This window comes from Pogoniulus pusillus, chromosome 24 (genome assembly GCF_015220805.1).
Source record: "Pogoniulus pusillus isolate bPogPus1 chromosome 24, bPogPus1.pri, whole genome shotgun sequence".
Lineage (NCBI taxonomy): Eukaryota > Metazoa > Chordata > Aves > Piciformes > Lybiidae > Pogoniulus > Pogoniulus pusillus.
Genome location: NC_087287.1, coordinates 166,768 through 187,694, shown reverse-complemented (window position 1 = coordinate 187,694; position 20,927 = coordinate 166,768). Strand labels below are relative to the sequence as shown.

Sequence of the window (20,927 nt, the reverse complement as noted above, 5' to 3'; positions counted from 1 at the left end):
GTGCACATGCCTAGCTAAATCCAGGCTGTGTTATCTAGGGAATGTCTAGATCCGATGGTGGGGAGAGAAGTCCTTCCAGTGTCTGGGGTGCTGTGAGCAGGCATGGGACTGCCAGATCCACTTAACTTTTCTAACAGTGCAGCAAATTCAAGCAGCTACCTTTAAAACTGCCTTATTCTATAATGGAATCACAGGGCACAAAGCTGCTTCCCAGCAGAGACCTGAGCAGAACATAGAGCTCTGGTGGCTCAGCACCCTCCATGCACCATGACTGAGAGTCTGTGGTGTGCCACCACTGCCTTAACACGCCTGGTTTTATTTACCACCAAATTGTTTGATTCTGTGAAGTATTTCAGTGTTCTAATTGTTTTTTATTTGCTGCTCTCTCCAGTGAAGCAAAACTTTATCTTCAGAAAAACTTTGATGTAAAAATGTTGTTAGGGAGGCTTATTTTGCTATACTGTAAAATCTGGATGTCCTCTATACCCCACAAATATGTTCTTATGGTCAGCTCCGATCCCTATACAGGTACTGCTGACCAACAGCTGTGCTGTTCTGTCTGTTTATAGAGAGAGGAAAAGCCTCAACCCTGTAGTGAAACAGTCACACAACCTGTCCTGCACCTCCCTTTTCCCTGCTCTCCATCCTTCTGCCAAATCTGAATTGCAGATGGAAAGCTTAAATAGCTTAACTATCACATTTCACTGCCTTGGTTTTTTCCCCGGGTGTGTGTTAAGTACCCTACTTTCCCTCCATCACTAATCAGCCTCCCTTACGTCTGTTTAGTATGGAAATGTCATAAAGGCAACGTGCAAGTCTCCATTTTGAGCCTTTCTTGAAAGAGACACTGATGATTTATGACCATCTGATGTGAGTCCCTATGAAACCTGGCAGTCTACCTGCTGTTAGTATGCTTATTTTCACAGGATCACAGGATATTAGGGGCTGGAAGGGACCCAAGCAGATCATCTAGTCCAACCCCCCTGCCAGAGCAGGGCAATCCTATCTAACACAGGAACACAACCAGACAGGCCTGGAAAGTCTCCAGAGAAGGAGACTCCACGACCTCCCTGGGGAGCCAGTGCCAGTGCGCTGTGACCCTTACAGTAAAGAAGTTCCCCCTTGTGTCGAGGCAGAACCTCTTTTGCTGCAACTTACACTCATTGCTCCTTGTCCTATCCCAGGGAGCAGTGAGCAGAGCCTGTCCCCCCACTCCTGGCAGCCTTCAGGAAGCTCTGGCAGGAAGGTTGGACTAGATGATCTTTGGAGGTCCCTTCCAGCCTCTAATATTCTATGATTCTATGATTCTATAAACGTTTATCAAATCCCCTCAAAATCTTCTTTTCTCCAGACTAAGCAGCCCCAGGTCCCTCAGACTCTCCTCATCAGCCATGCCCTCCAGTCCCCTCATCATCCTCCTAGTCCTCCACTGGACCCTCTCTAGCAGATCCCTGTCCCTCTGAAACTGGGGAGCTCAAAACTGACACAGTATTCAAAATGAGGTCTCAGCAGAGCAGAGTAGAGGGGGAGGAGAACCTCCCTTGATCTGCTGGACACACTCCTCCTAATCCACCCCAGGATCCCATTGGCCTTCTTGGCCAGCAGGGCACCTTGCTGTACCATGGGTAACTTGTTATCCACCAGGACCCCCAGGTCCCTCTCCACAGGGCTGCTCTCCAGCAGATCACCTCCCAACCTGGACTGGTGCAGTTTATTATTCCTCCCCAGGTGCAGGACTCTGCACTTGTCCTTGCTGAACTTCATCTGGTTCCTCTGTGCCCAGCTCTCAGCCTGTCCAGGTCTCTCTGGATGGCCACACAGCCTGCAGCTGTCTCAGCAAACTTGCTGAGCAGACTCTGTCTGTCTGTCTGTGCCCTCATCAATGTCACTGATGAAGATGCTGAATGGGACTGGCCCCAGCACTGATCCCTGGGGGACACCACTGGTCACAGCTCTCCACCTGGGCCTGGCAACATTGATCACCACCCTCTGAACTCTATCTTGCAACCAGTTCCTAACTCATCTCACTGCCTGCTCTTCCATCCCACACTGCCTCAGCTTGCTCACTGAAACGCCATGGGAGACAGTGTCAAAGGCCTTGCTAAGGCCAAGGTAGACTACATCCACTGCTCTCCCTGCATCTACCCATTCAGTTATGGCATCACAAAATGCTCTCGGGTTAGTTAAGCACAACTCCCCCCTTGGTAAATCCATGCTGACTACTCCTGATAACCTTCTTCTCTTCCAAGTGCCTTGAGATGCCCTCCAGCAGGAGCCTCCAGGGATGGAGGTGAGGCTGCCTGCTCTATAGTTTCCTGGAACTTCTTCCTTGCCCTTTTTGAAGACTGGAGTGCCACTGGCTCTGCTCCAGCCCTCAGGCACCTCTACTGTCTGCCACCAGTTGGCAAAGATGATGGAGAGTGGCAGACTGATAACCTCAGGCAGCTCTCTCAGCACCCTTGGGTGCATCCCATCAGGGCCCAGGGACTTGTGAATGTTCAATGTGTGTAACTGATCCCTAACCCAGTCTGCACTGGCCAGTGGGGAGCATCCCCTCCTCCAGGCTTCCTCTCCTTCATCTAGGGTCTGGGGTCTGTAGGGGAGTTCAGTCCTAGGTGTAAAGACTGGAGCAAAGAAGGCATTCAGCAGCTCTGCCTTCTCTGCACCCTCAGCTCTCAGGCTGCCTCCTCGTTCAGCAGTGTCCCCTCACCTTCCCTGGGATTCCTTTTCCTACTGATGGATTTGAAGAAGCTTTTCTTGTTCTGTTTTACTTCCTTTGCCAGCTTCAGTTCCAAGAGGGCTTTGGCCTTCCTTGCTGCCTTCCTACAAGCCCTGACTGCTTCTCTATAGTTCTCCCAAGTGACCAATCCCTTCTGCCATGAATTGTTAAGATTCCTTCTTCCCTGAGAGTTCCTTCAGCCATGCAGCTCTCCTAGCACAGCTACCTGATGTTTCACTCAGGGGCACAGAGCTGGCTTGGGCTGGGAGGAAGTGGTCTTTAAACATTAGCCAACTTTTTTGGGCTCCTTTCCCCTCCAGAGCCTTAGCCCATGGGATTGCTGCCAGCATGTCCCTGGAGAGCACAAAGTCAGCTCTGCAGAAGCCCAGGGTTGTAATTCTACTTGTTGCTCTGATTCTGCCCTGTAGAACACTAAACTCCACCATGTCATGATCACTGTCCCCAAGGCTGTTCCCAACCTTAATGTCCTCAACCAGTCTCTCTTTATTAGTTAATACAAGGTCCATCAGTGCACCTTTCCTTGTTGGTTTCTCCACTACCTGCATCAGGAGGTTATCACTGATACACTGCAAGAGCCTTTTTGGACTGTCTGTGCCTGGCTGTGTGAGCTGCCCAGCAAACAACAGAGACCTAAATGAAAAGTTCTGACAAAGACCAGAATATCCCTGAATTACAGGTGTGGTGAAGTGAACTCCGTCACTGTCTGTGCATTACCTGTGATTTCAGTCTTGCTTTAGTCTTGGCTTCCAACTATGTGAGAAGATGAAGAGGATAAAGGAAAGGGAAGTGACATACCTTGAAAATACTGTATTTCATATCACCGATTTCAACAGTCTTGCTGCCATGGCTGTCATGTTCTGTTTTATTGGTCATTAGTGTCTTGAACCTGAGAAAGGTTTGAAAAGATTTCTGTCTTAGTGGTTCAGATACTTACCTCTTACTGACAACCAGTCTGAGCAAGGGGGAAACAAAACCCTCCCTTGTTCTTCTTTGCAAGCTGAAAATGAAAACATGTCTTTTGATTGAATACATTAGTTTAGAACTTCAGGGACAACTTAACCTGTAAACCATATAACAGCTGCAAATCACCATTGCTATGCCAGTAACAGAAACTAATAATTGCAAGAGTGCCAGGTCAGCTCTCCAGCAATTGTTGCCTGGAGCAAGTGTAGCTCCAGCTAGCAGAGCCTGAGAGGAGGGACAGGAAGGCAGAGAATGGCTGGATATGTACACTGCAACAGTCACACAGGGTTTCAGGATGCATTACTGCTTAGCTTGTCATCAGAACTCTCAGAATCTTCTCACACACACAGTGGCTTGAGAAACTGATCTTTACTCTCCTACTATCCTTAACCATAGAAAAGATGTAGCTAGCTCCTGCAGACCTGAATTATGCTCTGTTGTCTATATCCTTGGCAGCTGCCTGACTGTCATGAGTGATCAAGAGCTGGTCACACAAGTGAGAGCCCGAAGGGTCAAACCTTCCTTTGATCCTTGGCTGTGAAAAGTGACTCACCTGTTAGATGCAGTCACCAGCAGGACTTTGTGTGCATAAAACAGCTTCCCTTCCACTAAGAAAGTTACGTCAGACATCTCTTTATTGTTTAGGAAGTGGGGATCTGTGCGGGTAAGGGAAAAAAAGAGGGTGAGTATTTCTGGGAGCTGTGGAAATCACAAGAACTGCAGTGTCCAGGTGAGACACTGAGCACCTCACCTAGCCGAGCTGGCAGCGTCTTGCAGACTTCAGGAATGCTGGGGATGGGGCTGCTGCCGTAGCAGTGGGTGAAGATGGATGCAAGCTGCTGGTTGATAGAGTCATTCTGTAAGGAGGATGGACAGGTACCATCTGTCAGCCTTTAGAATCAGCAGGTTTCAGAAATGCTGTAACAGTTCACCTGAGGTTTATCACAACTGCACCCTACAAGAGTAACCTCAAACAGAGGGACAGGAGCATGGTCTGCACAAGTGTCCTGACAGGATTCTCTCAACAAGAGTTTGTGAGGCCAGCCTCTGTCAAGGGAAAGAGTCCATCAGCAAAAGCTCATCCCTCCACTTCTCTAAGAGGTGAGCCCAATGGTGTGCTCTCAGCAAGACTGGACTCGTGGAACATGAACCAAATTCCACTTCCTAGTTTGTAATTGGTTTTAATTGGTCACTTTAAAGAACATTTATAATGTGTGTTGTAGTGACTGGTTCTGGAGGCTTCAAGAGCTGTATAAACTCCTCAGCTTCCCCTGTCTGTGCATTTCAGCTGCCTCCAGTCTGCAGTCAGAAGGCAGGCAACCACCCATGCCCCTCCTGACACAGACGGAACAGCCTCTTGGAAGAGAACGTCGTAGAGACGAGATCTATTCACCATGCATCAGATCTGTTCTAGACATACTTTGAAAGGCAAGGAAAAACCTTTAAAGAACAGAAGGAAAATGTTGCTGAACAAAAGCACCATTTGGAGAACTAAAAAAAACTAGTGGGAGAACCTGACTCGCCCACTGCTGTACTGGTGCCTCTTACATTCACCTGGTCTCACGGGCCAGCTGCTAAACAGGGCATTAGCAGAGAGCTTTCACTTCGATGGAAATGACTGTTTTTAAGGTGAGGGCTGCTTTTGTGGGCTTTATATACATTTAGGCAAATGATGTCAGGGCCATTGCATACCATAACTCATTAAGGACTCCACAGAGGACTTCACTTGTTCTGATTGTGCACTACACTATAGGAGAGTACAAACCACACACTTGATACTGTTACAAAACTAGTAATTACTTTGCTGGTTTTGAGGATGTCAAACATGAGCTGCAGCCCTTCGTTGACCAGTTCTTCATTATAATCCTCTTCTTTAATGGTGACAAATTCCCTCAAGAGGGTCTGTACCACTGAGTAACGAGACTGGTAGAAGGTTGTCCGCAGTGACTCAATCCACACATGGAGCTTCCATGGGACTCCTGTGGCCACAGCAAAAAGGACAGTGAGAGGTGATGATCTGATGGAGTACCTGTGAGTAGATTGTCCTGCTTCTGCTACTAGCACAAGCAGATCTTTACACACATCCTAACAGCAGATACATTTATCTCTTGATATTAAAGATGACTGAAATGGGTCATCAGCAGGTTGGCTTATCTACAACAGCAGGATTGGTGCCAAGGCTGTAAGTTAGAACTTCCTGCTGGTTAGTAAGGATCAGAAATGCCTGGCTGTCTGTCTTGCTTTACAACTAGTCAGAACTACAAAATACATCTGAACTGAACATGCAAGAACATCCAACTCTACACAAACATGGTGTGAGGTCTCTTCTCCTGCTTACCTAGTAGTCTAGCCACACAAGCTTCAAAGCTTCTCTTTCCTACCATTAGATCAAAACTGTTCTTTCACCTCAAGCCATTTAAGCTCCAAGGTTTTCTTTGGTTTTGAAGCCAGCCTCTGAAGAGACATGACCTTTGCTTTTGATGCTTACTTGGGAACAGAGGATGCAGCTGAAAGTGGGGGGCATTTCAGATCAGCAGGAATTTGTGGGGAGCTGTGACCACGTTTGCATTCGAATTAAGGCAGCTGGTTCCCATAAGCTTGGGACAGCTTGCAGGTGGCATTACAGATTCTTCTCTGAGTGAAAGGGGCAAAGAACAAAGCTTTATAACCCATGTGTAAAACAAGCACCTTACCAAGTGCCCTGAGCTCCATGGTGATGTCGACGTAGCCATGCTCTGCACTGTAGTACATGGCCTCCTGCAGAGCCTTCATCCGTGTTTTACAGAGCCTGACTTGCCCCTCGCTGGAGCTGCCCTGGCTGGAGGTGTCACTCTCCACCCCCTCAGCTAAAATCTCCTCCAGTGAGAGGACATCGTCCTTCAGTTGCTGAGGCTGGGTCAGGAGCTTCCGCAGAACATTCCTGAGGTGGAAGAAGAGAGATCACTTAAACGTCAACAGTTCAGACAGGACTATGCCAATTTGGGTTTAGAGGTCTGGAAGTAAATAATTATATCCCTCCCAAAACCTGACAGCTGGCAGCTATGGAGCAGCATTTAACCCCTTCATCATTCCCTATCCCACATACCAGAGACTGATGGGCCAGTAGCGAGGGCAGGAGCATGGAACATGTTCCTGCACCTCAGTGGTCCCAGGGCATCTTTCAGAGAGTTGGGGCAAGCCTGGCTTCTATTGCAGCTTATACCTGGACACAGGAGCATGTTTCATTCTGCCAGCCCCCAGTGTGGTAATATCTGATATTAGATTTAACAGGGTCTCTGTTGGAACTCTTGCAGTTTCCCCAGATGACCATCCTCAAGAACTGTTTTAGACAGATCTGCTTACTCTATCAGCAAATAGAAACCATAAAAGAAACAGTTCTGCATCACTAAATCCAGGGAGAATTGCTTTGGGTCGGAATTTCACACAGCAGTTGCAAGGAGGATCCTTCCTTGTTTGTATCCAGTCACTCTGGGAAGTTTGCATCGTTGGTGTCCCCACAGGCAGCTGGAGCCACCTGCAGCAGACGTTCCCCATCCCAGCAAGTCCAGCCCAGCACCCGGCTGTGCTGCTGCACTGCCGCAAGCTGGTGCTCTCTTTGCACCCACACCACTCAGTATGGCTAAAACCAGTTTAGTTTGAGCTGTAGGATCACCCTACCCTGTCCAGCTGGAGAACAAGCCATGGCTTCATGGTTAGCTGTCACAGAAGATTGTGGGAGAGGACCAAAACTGGGAAGACAACAGTGTTTGTGTAGTCTTACACTGTAAGTAACTGCATGAGGCGGTTCAGCTTTGCAGAGTTTGGGCCTCACTTGAGCTTGAGATGTTTTCTGTCTATCCTGCTGTGTGATGTACCTGGAGGTGCAGTTCTGGTGTCACTGTCAAGCAGAGCTGTGCTCAAGCAAGGTGGGTGCTACCTAATATGCTGCAGGGCAGGGCAGTTCTACTGCTGAGAGACTCAGAGAGTATCTCTCAGCCAGTCTGCAGGGGTGGTTTCAGATTGTTTCATTGGTTTGGGACACTAACTTTAGTCTTTCTGGGAACAGAAGGATTTCTGGATGAGTTTGTAATGAGTGATGTCTTCTAAATAGCTACCCTGAAAGCAGGGTTGGAACGCCCAGGCTGGCTTTTCAGCATTTTAATGACTGATTTTGTATCCAGACAACAGAGATGCAGCCAACCAAATTTTGCCATGGATTGTTTTTGCCACCGTAATGCAATTCTGTCCTGCAACATGAAGCATTATCTATCTCATAACCTACCCAGAAGTAGAACTTACCCTGCTCAAATATGGCTTAGAACCAGCTTCTCACTCTCAGTGCTACAGAACTAGACCACTGAGTGAGAAAATAAGCCAAAAGCAAAGATTTTCTCTTGTATTTTGTGCTTTTGACTAAAATATAACCAAGGAGAGACTGAGCCTAGATGTAAAGAAGAAATTTTTTTAGGCTGAGTGGTGAGACCCTGTCCCAAATTGCCCAGAGAGGAGGGAGATGTTCCATCCCTGAACTCTTTCCAGGTCAGGTTGTCTGGGGCTCTTGAGCAACCTGCTGTAATTGCAGATGTCCCTGCTGACTGCAGAGGGGTTGGACTGTGTGACCCTGAAAGACGCTTTCAAACCATTCTATCACAGCATTACTGAGGCTGGAAGAGACCTCTGAGATCATTAACACCATCACATTGACCAGACCATGTCACTAAGTGCCACATCCAGTATTTCTTTAAACACCTCCAGGAAAGGCAACTCCACCATCTCCCTGGGCAGCCCATTCTAGTGTCTAATTACCTTTTCTGTGAGGGAGTGCTTCCTAACATCCAGCTTAAACCTCCCCTGGCACAGCTTCAGGCTATGCCCCCTTGTCTTGTCACAAGCTGCCTGGGAGAAGAGCCTGACCCCCACCTTACCAAAACTTCTCTTCAGGTAGTTGTAGAGTACCCTCTGCATCTCCTCCTCTCACAGCTAAGCAACCCCAGCTATGATATAACCTCTTTCTTTTATCAGTTATAGTTGCTGAATAAAAGAAGTCTGGCATAATTTTTTTTTCTCAACTATCAGTTTAAAGAATCTTTTTGTTCCCCCAAACACTCCAAAGGCACCTGCATCCAAACCAGAATAGCCTGAGAAACTGTGGCATTAAAGATTGGTTGCTAGCAGGTGAGTTACACCATCTTCTAACCCGGACCCAGAGGTTTGGGTGTGAGACAGGTCATGGACAGTTACAGAGGGATACCTACAGTGACAGCCTTAGACTAAAAGACCTGTTCTGAACATGAACAAGGCTTTACCTGTGCCCATGTGCAGCTGAGTGGCTGAAGCAGTTCATATCTTCATGAAGAGATGAAGACATCCCATTGACTTCCAGCATGCTGAGGAGGGGGTCAGCACCCCTGCTGAGCAGTAAGCTGACCAACTCATAGTTCCCTAGGGAAAAAATGACAGAAACTTCATAATGGTTCCACGTGTCAGCTCTTGAAAAGCATGTAACATAGGACTGGTAGCAAAGCAAAACTTCCATGCTACTGCTAAGGCCTTCAGAGTATCCTGCAAGCATCTGTCAGGCTTCCTAACATCTCAGGGAGAAACTGAGGCACAAAGCACTTAAATTGCCTAAAAAAGAACAACTAGCTAGAGGCAGAGTAAAAAGAGAGTTGAATTTGTCTGGTGCTTTCGATGCAGCCCCAGCAGGGATGTGTACAACCAATTTAACCAGGATCAGACTCAGCTGCTCCATTGGTGGATGAGGTTAAGAAAAGGTTCGATGAGAGCTGCTCTGTGCTGTGCTTGCTAACCTGCTGACCACAGGTTCACAAAGCCACCTTGCAGACGAGTATGTTTGAGTGGTCCACCTTCAGCCAGGCCTCCCCTCCACTGTTTCCATTAGGTATAGCACTGAGTGGTGGCAAGAGACCAGCAGAACGAGTGTCTGTGATTGGCAGGGGAGGAAGAGGAGGCCCTTTTTCATCCCTTCAATAAAGCTTGGAGCAGAGCAAGCCAGAGACTTGTCTTCATAAATGCACAAAAGTGAAGTAAAAGGAAATAAAGGGGGGGGGAGTAAACGCAGTTAGAGGTGAAAAACAGCACTTTTAGGTACTTCTAGCACAGACTTGTTTGCAGAATGTAAACTCCTGGTGGGTAGGCAGAAATGCAGAATTTTACTTGTACTTCCTAAGTTATAAACTAAATTTCTTGATACAGCAGTTATTTTTCCCCAGGCTGATTTTTAAACCTGTTAGTTTTTGCATCTGGATGATCTTTAGATCCAAGACATGCTGAGACTGGGCAGGACCTGGTTTATGCTTCTTGACAGTGCCCTGTGCAAAGGAATTGTGTGAGTCAGCTTTGCTATGGAGGCTGCTGGCAGGAGGTGCGTGGTGGGACTAGTCCCAAAGGCAGACACACACTTAGTGCCCATCAAGCTCTCACTGCCTGAGGACAGTTAGTTGCTGCCAACCCAGACAGGGCTCCCTCTAATCTTTTAGAAATGCAGAAAACCTGTGGCCTTTGGCAGCCAGCTCACTCTGGTACCTCAGAACGCAGTGCAAAGTGACTCCTTTCACAGACACCAGACACCCACCTCAACTGGTTGTGGTTATTCTGTGGTAGCAAGAGACAACGTGCTGAGCTTGCCCTGAACTTACCTGCTGATGAAGCCAACTGGAGAGGAGTCTCAGCATAGTTGTCTTCTCCACTGTTAACAGCAGAGCCCTCAACGTGGGCACCAGCATCCAAGAGCAGCTGCAAGAGACACATGGAAGACCAGGAGCTGAGAAAAGAGCAATTCAGAAAGATAAAACAAGAGGCTGTGTGCTGGAGAGGAAAACCAGTGGCTTCCCAGTGTAGACTGGGTGCACACAAAGGCACCGTATCTCAACAGCTAACACAAAATATCTATTCCAAGGCAAATCTCTCTTGCAATTCCTCACCCAGCCTGGAGCTAAAGTCTCCACATGAATGACAACTTCAGAGTTTTCAGGGTTTTTCGCTTTACTATGCTTTTGCCACTGAGTGTTTGCTGGAAAGGTGCTCAGCTGGCAGCTTGGAGAACATTACCTCCTCTTTTTTCTTAACTTCCCTTATGAACATGGTTTTGCAATTGTGATTTCCCAACCCCAAAGAGCTTTGCAGTCAAAACCCCTCTGCAGCACAGGAAGTCCAAGTTATTTAGCTTCATGCTGTGCAGGAAGCAAGGTTCCTCCAGGGAATTACCCCTGGAAGCCAAACATCCCTCTTGGGCTTCCAGGCCCTGGTAGTTCAGTGATTTGTCACACACAGAACCTGCTCTCTTTGAACTCACTGAGCTACTCCCAAGGGAAATTAAACCTCTCCCAGATGGTGGGGAGGGGGTTACAAGGTGATGGGGACCTTTTATGGCCAGGTAGGGCTGGCAGACAGCATCAGAACACCCAGAGCACTGCTTGCTGGTGCAGAGTGGTGAGTGCTGCCCCTCTCCCATGGCAGGGAGGACAAGCTCTGCCTGTCCTGCCTGCCACAGCTCCGCATCACCAGCACTGTTGGAGATTTTCTGGCTGGAGGGAGGAGTCCAGCTGGCTTTATCATACAACACTGTCACAGCTTACCAGTTTCAGCCACTCCCAGTTAGTGATGACCATGGCCTTGGACCAAACAGCAGAAAGAGGCACTACTTGCTTACAAACATTTGTTTCTCTCTGGAGACAGCAGTTATTCCATACAAGTACTACAAACTGTGGTTTTCCACAGCCAGTTCCACAAAAGCTGACATCTACCCTTTTACTAATAGCTGCCAATTGAACAAAATGTATGGAATATCTGGAAGTTTTAGCCAAAATCAAAGACAAAAACGTCATGGGGGATGCTGTCCAACATTAGCTGTCATACTTTTCACTGCATCTCCTGAGAGAGTCATGCTTTTATCTCCCCTGCAAACTAAAGCTGTCCAACCTCTGTAAGCAGCAAAGGCTGCCCTGGCACTTTTCCAGGGGGAGCTGATCTTTATGATTATTGACAAATGGTCACTAAAATAAGCCTCTGCAACCTCCCTTCACCTTTTTTGTTGTTGTTTGTTTTATTCAGCAGAAGGTAAACAACTGACTACCTGCTGCGACTGGGTTTCAATTCCTCTTGCAGTTCAGAGTTGGATTTGCAGGACTCCACCCCATTCTGCAGCTCTTATGTTAATTCTCCAGAAAAAGGAGCAGGGAGGATGTCAAAGACTCAACTCCCAGGACAGCTTAAACCTTTTTCATGCATCTCTCAAGGATTAGAAAGGAAGTCAGAGAAGATTTGCTGCCATCAGAGCAGAAATCAGCACACACTGAATTTCTGCACATGTAAATGTATAAACCAGTTAACATCCACCGTCCGTCAGCATCCCGGTCAAGCAGTCCAACGCTGGTTTATCTAACAGCACAGACATGACTCTGCAGGGCTTTCTGAAGTGCTAAACCATAGACCAGTGTTGAAAACAAAGAAAAAGAAAACATCCTGTGTTTTGTTATCAATTACTGTGTGGTTAGGAATTACAGCATCGATTCAGGGTACCCCCCAAACACCCCATCAGAGGCATTCTCCTCATTTTCAAAGCAAGCCATTTTTCAGTGCTTTTTAGGAGGTTTCCACCAAACTGCACATGGAGCCCAGGACAGATCCATGCTCAGGAAGCCCGTGACTGAGTGTGCTATGCTTCAGTCCCTCTGGGCTTCCTGCAAACGTTCCTGACTGCAGGATTTCCTCTGCTCACCTGAACAACAGAGATGTGCCCATGCAGCACAGCAAAGGTAAGAGCAGTCCAGTGGCGGCTGTCGGGGTGCACTGAAGGGTGCCGTGGAGAGGTACTAGGAACCTGGGGGAAGGAGCCAGGCAGTTATTAACCACCACAGTCTGTCTGCCATCATCTTTGTACATGACTGGCTTTTCCCTTTGTAAGTGACAACCCCAGGGACCTGTAACTCAGGCCATTTAGAGAACACTGCCAGCACTAGTCATTCTGTCCAGTCCCCTGGGCCTTTTTAATGGGCTTATTGGTTTCTCCCAGTGGCAGCTCTTTGAGGAGGGAGACCGCCTTCACCCCCACCATGCCTATTAGACGCGCCAATGCCAATCTTAATTGGAGTCACTGAATGCTCCAAGAGGATTTGAAGGTTTTCTTCCCTCTCCCAAATTCCCAAAGTGATGATTTCTGAAAGATGTGGCTTACTCAGAAGCTTTCAGAAATGAAGCTCTTGTTAGTTTACTGATGACGGTGCTCTGTTACTCACTTTTAGATCTAAATTTGCTCCAGCATCTATAAGCATTTGGACCATGGCTTCATCTCCAGCAGCACAGGCATACATAAGTGGGGTCATACCCTTCAGGAGGAAGACAGGAAGTTATTTTTTACACTTCTCAACAGTGAAACTCACAGCCCCAGCGACTTGAAACTTAATGTACAGAATAGTGTGTGTGTGTGTGTGTGTGTGCAGGTGTGTAGGGATTGCACATGTGTGTGTTCACAGCACCCTGGGTTCTGTGTCAAGTGGGTACACTGTACTCCTTTTGGGAAGGGATGTGGACAAAATACAGGCACAAAACTGCAAGAATACAGAAGAGATCTCTGAAAATCTCAGCCCTGTATTTTGCACAATGCCTGCGCTTTCTCAAGGCTGCCCAAGAAGAAATACCATTTCTTGGGCCATTTGCAGCCAGATGACCCAAAAGTAGGAAACACAAAAATACACGAGATTAATTTATTTGGCAACTTACTCCCACTGCTAAAATCCTGTTTGCCACAATATTTCAGCATTTCAATCCCATCAGTCTCCCTCTATATTTAACCAGTGAACCATGACGGCTCAGAGATGAATTATGAGAGAAATGAGCCCATTTTAGGGAGTGCATTCCAAAAGGAGCCACGGACAGAATGGAAATGGCCTAGTAAAATCCATTCCTGCTCATACCTATGGCTTCTCCCTCCTTAATTACTGTGACTTTTCACAGGCAGTATCTCTGCTGCTCACTGGGCAATAACAGAGCTTCATCTTCAGAGAGGGACATGGCTCATAAACTAGACTTGCATCTCAGGCTAAGCACTTCTGGCCTTGTATCTGCAAAGGCATCTCTTCAAAACAGCCACGTTTCCAAGCTGCCTGCACTTGAGGCAGTTACACCATGGAGGGGAGTGGCTGGTTTTGGCTTGGGAGGATCTGCTCACTATAAACAAGTAAACTTACTGAGAGAGTTAAGGCCTTGGGTCTACAGGCACAAGCCCACATTTACTGCTGTGGTCAGGGTTCTGAAAACGCCAGACCTGTACAGGCTTACCTTATCTTTCCTTTCTTTGTTAATTTTCAGTATCAGTTCTCTATTCCCTGCACATTCTTCCACATGCAAAGGGAAGGAGAGATTGTTTTCTTAACACTTCAAATCCTGTGAAACCAGAATGCTGCTTGGTCCCCACCACAGGTGAGTGCAGGGTCCTGCTCCAAGCTCAGGTTTCTGAAGAAGTATTTGTGAGTTCTCTCCAGAAGTGTCTCTGTACACGTACGTGCACGAGCAGGTCTGAACACACATCTGAATGCTGGACATGCTCACCTTCTGGGAGTGGTGAAAATCTGAAGCCTGTACGTTAAACTGCTCCAACAGTTCTGTCTTGTGGGGGATTTGCAACAAAGCCTCTGTTGTGCTTGCCAGGTGAGATGGTCACACCTGTCTGTGATGCCTCAGAGGTGCTGCCCACTGCACAGCATGTTTGGAAGACTCATCATAACCAAAAGAAATCCAGATATATGAACTGAGCTTGCTAAGTGTTAGTGTTAAACATTCTCTTCTATGACAAGACACAGACCTGCTTTTGTTGCCGTGCTAAGCCATTTTTCCCAACTTTGGGCATCTGGCTTTGGCTTATTCCTTTAGAGGAAGGGCAAAAGCAGCTGGTTGCAGAGTTCAAATTTGGGTTCACAGTCCAACTATGGCAGAGTCCTGGAGTTTGGATTTAACTCTACCTGGGACTAGCAGTGCAATGGACACTTGCTTAGCTGCAGATGAGTTGCCCCAGAACCCTCTGGAGAGCTTCAGAGCAGCAGTGTCTCCAGAGGGAGCCTGTCTTGCTCTCCTTGGTCAGTGCCAAAACACTGCTTTCTTTGAGCATTCTGCAAAGAGCCACCAGCACGCTGTGATCCCTCTGTTCACAGTTGCCCTGGCTGGAGGAGGACATCAATGGGATGGCAATGAGACCATAAATAAGTGACAGCAGAAACTCTTCACAGCTTCCAGTGAAGTGCCTACAGAAAGCAGGGTCCTTAGGCAAACACAAGCCAAACAGCTCCCGGTTTGCTGGCTGGCTGAAGAGAGGTAAGGATCGTCTTCTGAAATGCTGCCTATGAGAAAACATCTACTCAAAGGTAAATCCTTCCTGCTGCTAAATGTCCTACTGTTTCTGAGGCATGGCAGCTCTTTCTCACTGCTGTGACAGCCACACGGAATGATGCCCCAGAGGACAGACTCTGCTGTCACTTGATGGGACTGACAGCACAAGCAGAAGAAACTAAAGACTCCCCATACTAGCAAATCCCTGTGCTTCAGTGTAGCTGTCAGGGGAACAGGGAACAAAATGAAATGAAAAAGATGGACAATCAGGCATGACGGACTTGCAACAAAGCTAACAGTGACTGGTCACAGGGCCAGTGGGGTTCTCAGTGCTCGCTCTTCTATGTTTAGACCATCAAAAACATCTAACTCACTTCACTTCTGAAAGCCATCAGACAGTAGCACCTCTTGGTTGCTCCTCGCTGACCCAGACTGGATTTGGGCTGCTGAACCAGAAGACAGTGTCACTGGCAAGACCCACATTGTTTTGATGCGGTCTTAGCTTTAAGACACCATCAGACTTTCCATGTGCAGCCAGTGTATCAACCTGTCTTCCATCAGTGTCATCCAAGGAGCAGACCTACATTCCAGACAATAAAGAAGCAACTCACTCCAGGCTCTGTTGGGCTCTTTGAATTGGTGGGGTGTTTTTTTTGGTCTGTTTGTTTTAAGTGATACATTTTCAGACTTAAGCACAAGCTGGAATTAGAAAAGCCTTGGAGAGGCAACTAACACAACCACCTGGAAAGCAACATGCCATTTGTTCATGCACAGAATTGTGTGTGGTTTTATGGTGCACCTGATCATCCATGGTGTTCACCCCATCAGGTCCCAGTGCACCGATGGCTTGGTTGATCAGATCTGTCCTCCCACAGTTCAGCATTCGGAAGCCCAGGTCCTGCTGGAATTTTTCAGTAGCAGCCTTAGCATCCAGTCTCCGGAAGGAACTGAAGCAGCATTCAGGTCTGTCAAAGACGAAATCATTCCTGGATTTCCTTTCATTTTAGCCTCATCTCCTACTGGAATCAGGCCTATGAAATGTCATGGCTTTACCCATCATATACCTTCCCTCTACATAACAATTTCTGAAAAACCTGGCTGACTTGGCTCATACTGGAAGTGGAAGGTTTAGTTCTTTGAGACAAAGTTCACATGAATGCTGCAGAGCACAGAAGATGATGTCCAGGTAGAGAAACCTCCTCACTCAGTGGAAAAAGGCAGAAAGAAATCCTTATTCCTTGCTCAGAGCAGTAGTTTCCAGTCAGCCCCTCACTACAAGGGTAGCTCTGGACCAGGCACTGGTTCTGCTACATCTTACCCAGCAACGCAGGAAGGGGATACTGGAATACACCACAGGCTAATGAGCACTGAGCAATTGGGGTTACTGCAGCAGCAACGTTATGCTGGTGGGTCCAGTGTTAGCCACTGTAAACCGGCAGCAATCAGGCTTCCTTAGTACTGCTGCTCACAGAAACCAGGAATGAAAACAAAGCCCCACCAAAGCCCAGTTGTTTTAAATAATTTGCTGTACCTAGTTTGGCTCTTGCCTCTGTGTTTCCCCTGCTTTGTGTTGGATAGTCCACACACAAAGGGATATTGCAAGGAGGAGAAAGAGGTGGAAAGTGTCCCTAGTGAAAGACCAGAGTGTCTCTGGATGAAGCAGTTACAGTGTCTGCCTACCAGACCAGCCACTACCTGGAAGCAAAAGGCTCTTCTGGCAAACACCATGCCATCCCCTTTAGATGACTATCAAATCCCATTTGGAAGGAGCCCAGGGATTACTGTAAATTCTCTGGTTATCTGCTCAGAGACTTCTGAATTCCAGACCTTGAAGTGCCTCTGCTTCGTTGAAGAACCCTTGCCAAACTGGAGGTGTTTCCCATCCCAGCTGTGGGTTGATATAGGCAGCCCTTTGATGTTATTTCAGGGTGAGTGTCGTCTCCATGAGCTGTCTGGTTTTCAGCACAGGCTCTTGGGCAGACTCTCAGAGTGGGAGATATCAGCCTGCCAAGTTCCTTTGAAAAAGACTCTTTCAACAAGGCTAAACTCTTCTGGAAACTTCCTACTGCCTGCCAGCTGAGTTAGATGCTCTTCACAGAGAAGACTCAAGATGGATCTTACTCACATTTTAATTCAGCTGGAAATTTTTTAACACTTCCACACTTGCCTTGATGGTGGGTGGCGAATGGTGAGCAGATGCTGTGGACTATACTCTGAGTAAACAAAGCTCTCTCCGCAGCCTGGTGTCCAGGCGCTTCGTACAGGGGAAGCCAGAGCTGCGTTCAGGAAGGAACCATCAAGGTACAGTCTGGGAACAGTCAGCAGGGAAGCCAAGTGACAGTCTTGGAGTCACTAGCTCTTTGGAGAGGCATCTGCACCTAAAATGTGTCTCTGAGGCTGCTGAGTACAGCAGAAGACAACTTCCCTGAGGCACTCGGATACTAGATGAGGGCACAGAGTAGAGAGCACAAGAAGACACTGAGGTAAAATGCTTGATGCTGGACATAGATAAATCCTCGAGGTAAGAAATTAATCATCCAGTTCTATTAAGGCAATTGGCACAATCTCGTGGTGCTACAATGACAGAATATGACACAATGACTTTACATAATGAGGAGGAGAAGGAGAATCCTGTGCAAAAAATGAGATTGCAACACTTGAAATCCAGCAAGCCTCAGAAAAGAAAAGTCTTGAAAGGGATGGAGCCTGTCCCTGCACATTGTTTCTGTTTTGCTGTTGGACATGATTCCACCCAATGCACTGCTGGAGCAACGGTGGCGGTGGGACAATTCACCAATAAGCCGTGCAGCACAAGCAGCACAAAAACCCAGTTGTACAGAGCTGTCAGAGACCCAGCAGGAAGGTGAACTGGGTGAGCTTGGTGTAAAGCTGCCAGGAGGCCTGTTCCCAAGCAAGAACTTAAGGTTGTCATTTGTGAGCTGCTCTCCTGAGGGACCTGTGGGCTCAGCCCATGCAGCAGTCACTGTCCACTTGCTGTTCTGACACTGTGCTTTTCTGGGATAGATGTCAAGTAGCCTTTTCTTTTAGACTGTGGCAAAAGCATCCTACCAGAGCTGGGGGAAGAGCTCACACACGCACAGCTGCTGTGCAGCAGCAATAACCACAGCAGGTTTTCCATGTGGGAGCTGTTATCCTGTGGAGAAGAGAAGCAAGCTCCTGCATGCTTCCTAGAGCCTGTGCTCCTGCAGCTGCCCAGACAGCAGCTTCCACTTACACTGAGCTATGCCCAGGGGAGACGCCACTGGAGAACTGAAGACCAAGAGACATCGAGGGGACTGGGCCCACAGAAAGGAACACGGCTGAGGTCCTCGTTTCGGAAGGGGTGATTTGAAGATCTTTTCCAGCCAGCAGAAGACTGGTGTGCTCTTTGTGTTTCATAAGTAGTAGCTAGTACTACAACTATTGACAGTGAGGAATTTAAATTTGGTCTGGTGTAAGGAAAGAATAATACTAATTTTAAAAGCAGCATATGATAATAACTTAATATTAAATCCCAACATTTATATTTAAGTAGGTGGAAAAGAAGCACACTTCTCTCTGTATTATCATTTAGCTGGTAACAAGTGAGTACTGGGGATGTTTATAAATTGTCTGGCAAACATAAAACTGATGACAGCAGGCATCATCTGCTGAGACACAAACAGTTGTTATGGAAGCCTAGACTGTCCAAGCAGTCTGCCTGGTGGTAATAGGTATGAGAGGTCTGACTTCAGGTTATCCTAATTATACTTCATTCTTCTACACAACTTCTCTTTCGGGGATTTCAAAACACTCTACCTGATGCATCACCACTGCAGGGAGCTATCATTACATGCCTTATAGCCTGTGCATCATGAGGAAAGGCGAGTTGTAATTTCCCCACAGTCCTACAGGAAACCAGGGGTAAATTTGGCTTTGGTTCCAAAAAACCTGTGCTGTGGTTTCACCTGCAGGGAACGCAGACTGCATCCATCCTTATGGAGGCACAGTCTGGGGAGGTAAAGGGTGTGAAAGGATCTTGGGTTTCTCACATAACTTTCATTCTTTCTGCAATAACAAACTGGACAGAAACTTCTAACATACTCCTGACCTGAGGCAGTGCTGCCAACCCTGCCCAATTCAGCAATGGAATTATCTTATCCCTGAATATCCCACAGAGTGTGGCTGAAGCTCTCGATACCTGCTTCTCACTTTTATTTGTTTCTTAGATCATTTTGGACTTTCTGGGTTTCTGTCAAACTTCGTTTCATGACTTTATCATTCTGGCTTCAGTTTGACATTACTGATCTGGATCCCATTTTCACAAAGGCTCTCCCCAAGTGTCTCCTTTTAGCTCATGTCAGTGGTGAAATCAAACACCCAAATCCTTGCCCTCTTTTGGGGTGTTCTGGTGTTTCTTGGGGTTTGTTTTTGGGTTTTTTTGGGGAGGAGTGGGACATGGGGTGTTTAGCTTTATTTTGTTCAGGTTTGTTTGTTTGTTGGTTTGGGTTTTTTTTAGGCTTTTATTGGGTTGTTGTTTTTTTTCTATGGTTGGTTTTGGATGTTTCCATAAAGTAAGAGATTACCTGTGCTTTGTATGTTAATATGCACAAAAATCAGTGCAGAGAAGAGAGTGGGACACTACTGAAGTGGAGGGTTTGCATTCAGTTTGGAAATCAAAAGTCTTTCCAAAGCAGAGACTGCAAAACAAAGCCTGACGAAGCTGGCTGGAAGTATCTGTGATTAGGTTAGTCTCCTCTGGTACACTTCATCAGAGTTTCAAAGCTTCTGGCAAGCATAGGGCACATATGTAGAAGTAGTTTAAGTAATGTAGCCCATATTAAGTTGCTGCAGCAGCACCCATCACCCTCACATAAGCCAGGGTAGCATGTCCTTTCACTGACACGAGGCACATGTACTCTGCCAGAGGAAAGGCAGCAGGAAAGTGCTGCAGTACTAAGCACACAACTTTCTGGACGCCAAGTCCAAGCTCAGCTGCTGCCTTCCAGTCTGAAGCCAAGGAGTTTCAATAACTGCTGAGGATCACCTGTGCAACAGACCAGCAGCACAGAATCATAGAATTGTTTCAGCTGGAAAACACCTCTAAGATCATTGAGTGCAACCATCAACCCAACACACCCAGGGCCACTAAACCATGTCCCCAGGTGTCATGGCCACATGACTCTTGGGAGACTCCACCACCTCCCTGGGCAGCCTGTTCCAACGCCTGACCCCTCTTGCAGGAAAAAAAAATTTCCACCTCTCCAACCTGAACCTGCCTCTGTACAATTTCAGGCCTCTTTCAGTCTGTCAGCTACTGCATCTCAGGAGAGCAGCAGGAACTGAGAGCTGAGATCTAGACTAGGAGTCACCTGCAGCCAACAAAACATTCAGTCATCTAACTGCACCTTTACACTCACCAACAAATTCAGCTCCCAGTGAGGTTTTGTTGGTAATACCTACCACCACCCAAGTCACAGACGGGGAGATGGAGATGTAGTGCAGAGCAAGAGCCTCCTTGGCTGCCAGAAGGAAAAGGTACAAAGCGACAAAACCAGATCGAGGACTCCTGATTAAAAGCCTCTGGCTGCTTTTATCGTTCATGAAAAACAGTTCCAGAGTAACTGTGTATTTTTGTCTTTTGAGCATGATAACACTATTACTTAGTGTTATTAGCACATCCTGATAATTCATTTAACCCACACAGGTCACAAAATTCACTCAAGGAACAAGAATTTACCTTGTACAAAGTTCAAGCAGCAACCCTCATATCAGTTCTAGTGGTAATAACAGTTAACTTCAAGGCCCACAAACCTGAATAGAACAGCTACGATGTGCTAATCAACCAAGCTAATCAGAAATCCTCATTCAATATAAGAGACATTAAAAGGTACTGCGACCTTTCATCAAGGTATCTCAAAAA

At 47.1% G+C, this 20,927-nt stretch overlaps 1 protein-coding gene across 1 annotated transcript in view; it reads right to left on the bottom strand.

Annotated features, from left to right (window-relative positions):
* ABTB2 (ankyrin repeat and BTB domain containing 2) overlaps window positions 1–20,927 on the bottom strand; it is a 142,127-nt gene that overhangs the window by 5,610 nt on the left and 115,590 nt on the right. Inside the window, exons 5-14 of the mRNA XM_064162968.1 lie at window positions 15,825–15,990; window positions 12,940–13,029; window positions 12,423–12,524; window positions 10,342–10,438; window positions 8,989–9,124; window positions 6,397–6,623; window positions 5,504–5,682; window positions 4,455–4,560; window positions 4,257–4,359; window positions 3,536–3,626 (exon numbers count right to left, since the gene is read on the bottom strand). Of these exons, the coding sequence (XP_064019038.1) occupies window positions 3,536–3,626; window positions 4,257–4,359; window positions 4,455–4,560; window positions 5,504–5,682; window positions 6,397–6,623; window positions 8,989–9,124; window positions 10,342–10,438; window positions 12,423–12,524; window positions 12,940–13,029; window positions 15,825–15,990 (1,297 nt within the window). The remainder of the gene's footprint in view (window positions 1–3,535; window positions 3,627–4,256; window positions 4,360–4,454; window positions 4,561–5,503; window positions 5,683–6,396; window positions 6,624–8,988; window positions 9,125–10,341; window positions 10,439–12,422; window positions 12,525–12,939; window positions 13,030–15,824; window positions 15,991–20,927) is intronic.